This window comes from Gobius niger (assembly GCF_951799975.1).
Source record: "Gobius niger genome assembly, chromosome: 19".
Lineage (NCBI taxonomy): Eukaryota > Metazoa > Chordata > Actinopteri > Gobiiformes > Gobiidae > Gobius > Gobius niger.
Genome location: NC_136870.1, coordinates 23,814,816 through 23,820,571, shown reverse-complemented (window position 1 = coordinate 23,820,571; position 5,756 = coordinate 23,814,816). Strand labels below are relative to the sequence as shown.

The 5,756-nt window shown below is 42.5% G+C and overlaps 1 protein-coding gene across 1 annotated transcript; it reads right to left on the bottom strand.

Moving 5' to 3' along the window:
- Positions 1-2,315: 2,315 nt before the first annotated feature.
- ddit4 (DNA-damage-inducible transcript 4) lies at positions 2,316-5,400 on the bottom strand. The gene is made up of 3 exons (XM_079577288.1): positions 5,264-5,400; positions 4,026-4,257; positions 2,316-2,812 (listed from the first exon to the last, which is right to left on the bottom strand). Exons 2-3 carry the CDS (start codon positions 4,192-4,194, stop codon positions 2,319-2,321), a joined length of 663 nt encoding a protein of 220 aa, XP_079433414.1. The 5' UTR covers positions 4,195-4,257; positions 5,264-5,400; the 3' UTR covers positions 2,316-2,318.
- Between the last annotated feature and the right edge of the window lie 356 nt (positions 5,401-5,756).

Sequence of the window (5,756 nt, the reverse complement as noted above, 5' to 3'; positions counted from 1 at the left end):
GCTTTGTTTGAAAAAGTTGAATGTAATAATCCTAATTTTTTTTTTGTTTGGCAGAAGGTGATATGTTGAGTTGGTTATTTAGAAATGACAGACATTATGTGGAGAAAGCAATGAGATTGAAAGCTTTGTATCCAAATCCCTGATTTTACAGTGTATTGTATATCGAAGATATTGTTACGACGGTCATCTTCTAAATGATGTTTATAGTGTCTAAAAAGCCCATGTGGGCTGGGCATATACCTGCATGACACATTAATAAATATATTCATTCATTCATTCATTAATATAATGAAACATGCTTTATTGCATTTGTGGCATTAAAATTATAGTATTTGCACTTTACATTTGGCTTGCTGCCACCTGTGATTGGTTCATTGTATCGGTTTATTTATTTGGTAGGGACAGTGCATGTTAAAGGGACTATAACATGCACTATATGAAGTTTTAAAAGCCATGTCCTAATGTGTAGAAGGAGAAGGAGCTCAGATCTGTTCACCACAACTGCCTATAAAATTCTCACTCAAAAAAGTGTTAATACGGGTCTGAAGTGCCGTCATGCACAAGCTTAATATGGAACCTGCAGTTACCCATAAGACCTGAGGTGGCAGTAGTGAGCATAAAATGACCAACTTGCATCTTGTCTCTTTAATGAACAAGCCACACCGGATAAACCCTGTTTTTTATTTCTGCAATACACAAAAATGAAGCAATATTCACCCTTTTTATATATGTGTATATTGTATATGGCAAACTAGCTCCTTCTCTTTCTTGTCAACTTATTTAACACGTGTCATAGTTCATCTGATTTCTGAGTTTTTATCTAAATCTTCTTCTGGAAGGTTCCTATATATTTACTATTCCATTATATACATGTACTTATACTCATAATGTCTGTATTATAATATTAGGTGCATTTCATAACTTCTAACTCTGTTTTCTGTGGAGTCGGAGCCAACAGTGGGATTTGCTAATTGTCCGTGTGTGAAGCTCATTTCTCCCACTTCGTCACTTCACACTTCATCATCATCATCATCATCATCTCATTCTTACTACGCCCGTTCGGAAAGACACCGACACCAAGTGCTTCTTTAGTTTTTAAAAAAATAATTTATTCGCCGTCATGAAAGTACAAAAACAGTGCAATGGTAATGAGCATTTGAATTTCAAATAAATAAGAAATGAGTGACGACAGTACACCGAAGGCTTCGCACAAACACACACGTCGGCCTTTCGCTCCTCCAATCGCCTCCCGGAGAAACGTCCCAATCCGCTCTGAAAACTTGTCAAAAGCCGAGCCCGCGTTTCAGTGCGTTTTCCCGAGCGGACCGGGGTTTCTCGGCGGCAAAACATTTTCAGCCAAAGAGAGAAGAATACGCTTGTTAACGACATAGCTATAGCTGCCTGTGTGGAGGAAAACTGAGGTACGCTCCTTGCTTTTTTTCTAAATTTTTACAAACGTAGCGCTATATAGTTAACACAGTCATGTAATGTAAATGTGACCGTTCTTACAGGAGGCTTCAGGAAGTGCGTTTAAAGAGGATTTCTTCACCAATTTTGTTCCACATTGTCACTTTCTTTGGTTTTCTGACAAGAAAGCTAATAGACGTCAATTTGTCATATATATTTAAACTTTTTTAGCCCATTTTGTTTCCTTATCTGAGCAAAGTTTGAGCGTACACTGTCAAAAATGACTTCTTAAAGCAGTACTAAGTAACTCATGCCCCTAGAGGCCATAAGCGCAACTGCAGGTGTCGTATATTGTCGATTTTTTAAACTTATTAATTGTCTTGGAGATTAAATACTACGCTGACAGAAAAGATAAAGGGAGAGTGGGATATTGAACATCCAATTATACAATGGAAATCATTTTTTTCACTCAAATTTTGCTGTAAATGCTGTTTAAAGTGATGCCAGCCCGCAGTTAGCCTGTTAGCTTCTTCTTCTCTTGGCCAGAGACACCAGGGGGAGATGAAAGACCCTCCAATCATCCCTTTAACACTTGTATTAGGGACTACGGGAAGGATTTATTAAGGTAAACACGTTACTTAGTACTGCTTTAAGATAAATGCCTTAAAGGTGCTAGAATTATCAACTCAAAGTCATTTTCTGATCCATTTTTTCCCCGTGCACAACTTCCTACAATGGGAATTCCATATCAAAAAGTCTAGGAATGTGAAAGAAGTCAGCATTTCCCATCGATTTTGGGCACTTTTGCTGTCACCGGGATGAAAACGGTCAAAGATAAGGCCTTTATATGAGCTTATGTGTGAAGACGCATGAGAACTTATTGGTCCATGATGGTTTCGCTGCTCAGCTTTTTAACATTCTTCGATGAGCAGTCCTTCGGAACAGTACAGTTTCTTCTTGATGACCCTAAAACCAGTGCTCAGTTTGATCTCCTGCCTCACCACGGGCGCGAGAGGCGACTTGGGGCTGAAAAGTCCTTGAATCTTGGGCCAGATCCCGCTGGTCTCGAGTCTGAGGACCAGGGTGAGCTGGAAGGTCGGGACGAGGTAAGGGTCCACGGAGAGCTGGGCCACGCTCTCGCAGCTCTCGCCGCGCTCGATGCCCAGGTCGATGAGCGCCCCCCGCAGGCCGCAGGGCTCGCTGGCGGCCAGGTGCAGCAGCTCCCGCCCGATGTGCTCCAAGAGTTTCTCCGGGATGAGGAGCCGGCTGCAGCGCAAGGCACATTCGGAGTCTTTGGCTTCCCGCAGGCTGCAGGCTATTAGGTCCACCACTTCCTTCAGTAAGTGCTCCTCCATCGGGTCGAAGAACAGGTCCTCGTTGGGGCTCAGGTCGCCGGAGTCCGAGCCTGTCGGGAGGCAAAGGGAGCGCTTTTAGTTGAACATTCGAGATGCGGCTGTGAGCTTTTCGTGTGTTGCGGTATCTCTATCGCAAAACCTCACTGGGAACATTGATTAACCTCTTAACCCCCACCTGAACCAAGCGCATTTTCTTCAGTTCAGTTTGACCCTTTAAAGGGACTATACGGAGTTTAAAAATGTTAGAAGTATTTTCCTCCCCCTGCATGTTCCAGCCATGTCCTAATGTGTAGAATGAGCCCAGACTTATTGCCTCTAAAATCCTGCACTGTCACTCAAAAAGTTGTTGCTTCTTCATATAGAAGCTGCAGTTACGCATATGACCAGAGGTGGCAGTAGTGAGTATAAAATGATCAACTCGCATCCAATCCCTTTCATCTAAAAGCGTTTTTCCCATTTTTTTAATGCGTTTTTGTGTCTCTTTTTTGTCTGGCTTTTGTAGATTTTTTTCATCTTGTTTTTGTCATTTTTTGATGCTTTTCCGGCACGTTTTTGCTGCTCTTTTTCCTCACATTCTAATCATATTTTTGGCGCTCTTTTGTTGCATTTTCATCCTCGTTTTCGTTGCTATTTTGTTGAATAAGCTTTTAGATCTGAGCGATGCCAAACTGAAGAAAATCTGCTCGTTTCTGGAGGTTTAAGGCAACAGTTCCGGTTTAGTAACAGCTTCCCTAATTTAGTTCAATCTTAGCCTTGTTTTGAGCCTGATTTTGCATTTTTGAAGGGGCTGGATGCAAGTTAGCCATTTTATACTCACTACTGCCACCTCAGGTCATATGTGTAACTGCACCTTCTATATTAAGCTCACTTCAGACCCGAATTAACACCTTTTTGAGTGACAGTGCAGGATTTCAGAGGCAGGTCTGAGTTCATTCTACACATTAGTTCATTCTACACATTGTTGGAACATGTAGGGGGAGGAAAATACATAATTTTAACATTTTTTAAACTTCGTGTAGTCCCTTTAAGTCTCATTTCTCATCCTAGTTTTCCGTTTTTCTTTAAAGTTCTAGTTTTAGCCATTTCAATCAGTCAAAAAATGTTTATGTTTAGACCTAGAAGCTAAAGATTTACTCATATTGCAATGTTCTCTTGTCTTTGCCTATATTTCTGCTACTTTACATTGTAAGTTTTCACTACTTGGATTCAACATATCTTATAAAGTGCATGTATAAGTGTCTGTTTAAACCCCTTGTTATTCACCTGAGTCGGACAGGTCGCTCCTGCTGCCGCTCGACTCCATGCTGCCACTGAAGTCGGCCAGTCTTTGCACCAGCTTGCCCCAGGAAAGCCTCCGGGGGCTGCTGCTGTCGACGGGAGAGGGGGGAGCGCTGCCCAGAACCAGGTCAGAGTTGGCGGATAGGGTCGGCATGGCTCTCTCTTTCTCTCTCTCGCTGTCGTCACTTTCCAAATCGGCCAATTTGGTCTTCGCAAACTGCGGAGGGTGGGGATATCAGATTAGAAAACTGTGCAAAACACCATAAAACATGCTATGCAAAGTGGGCTCAAAAGGAGGAACGAAGCTGCGGATTACGACAATGTAAAGATTAACCACGCTTTTGCAAGTGTATGTTGTAATAACCGCAGACGAGGCTGTAATAAACTGTAATCCTTTGCAAACGATGCAAGTTAGATGTTTTCAAGGTAATTGTGGATAGAAAAATGCTCTTAATACTATGAAAAAGAAGGGCTATGACAATGGACTTTGTGCAAAAAACACAAAATGTAAAGTAAATCGAAATGCATGTTGATTTGTTTGAGTTTTTGTCATCTGTGGATTGCATATGTCATGTCAAAGAAAACCTATGATGGCGAAACAAAGCGATAGGTACATAGGGTATAGGGTTACAAAGGACTTCTATGCAAACTATGAGCCAGTATGCAAAAAAACATGAAAAACACTCTAAAACTAACACTGCATTTGTGATAAAAGCGCATTATTTGTGATTTCGTTTATGTGCTTGCCTTGCCTAATGCTGCCTTACAGTAGCAGAGTTCAACTTTTATTGTTCTGCAGCCCCATTGTCCTCCTCTACCTTGTTTTTTTCAACCATCAAACATTTGCCCAAATCTGACGCATATTTCTGCAGTGAAAGCAGCATTCAAGGCATTTCTGGTGATGTATTGCCATGTTACGTGGCAGATTAAGTTGTTTTTCCCAAAGCTGCTTATCTGTTGAATGGACATTTTCTATAGAGCAGCTCCCCTGTGCAAGCCACGGCACAAAGAAATAACCACAATGTCAACCTGTGTAGTTTTTTTCTGGCATATTTGTACACTTCCCTGCGCAAAAATAGTCACAGTTGTTCAGAAATGGAGGATTTTTATCAGTGCAGCTTTGCGCACAACAATGAATGGGTAGCAGCTCGCACTTTAACTGTCAGTTCAGGCCGAGAATCATGCGCTGTTAACAAAGAAATGCGTCATAAATCAATACTTACGTGTTTAGTTTTAGAAGTCTGATATCCTGAATTCCGTCATAGGTGTTTTTGCGGGGCTGTCGTTGAGTTTTATTGTCCCAAAAAAAAAAGTGCTAAGAAAGTTCCAATCTCTCTTGACTCATCGGTGGAGTCGACAGCTGTAGACTGCGGTGAGAGCCTCAGCAACAATGGTTTTATACCCCCTGCGCAAGCCCCGCCCACACGCCCCGATTTGAGCCAATCAGAAAGAGAGGCTCGCCATCTGCGCAGTGTTTTGCCTGGTAACTCGCCAGCAGTGTCAGAAAAACAAGCTCACAGTAACAGCACTGAGGGGGGGGGGGGGGGGGGGGGGGGGGAGAGAGGGCCGTAGAGATGGAGGCTAGAGGAGGGAAAGGTGAGCGCGCGGCGGCCATCTTGTTACGGTAGGCGAGGGGGGCAATTTGAGAGCAGAAATGAAGGCCGTCCGGATTGTAAAACGCAAAGTAGATGTACGTCAGAAGGGTGGGGCGAGCAT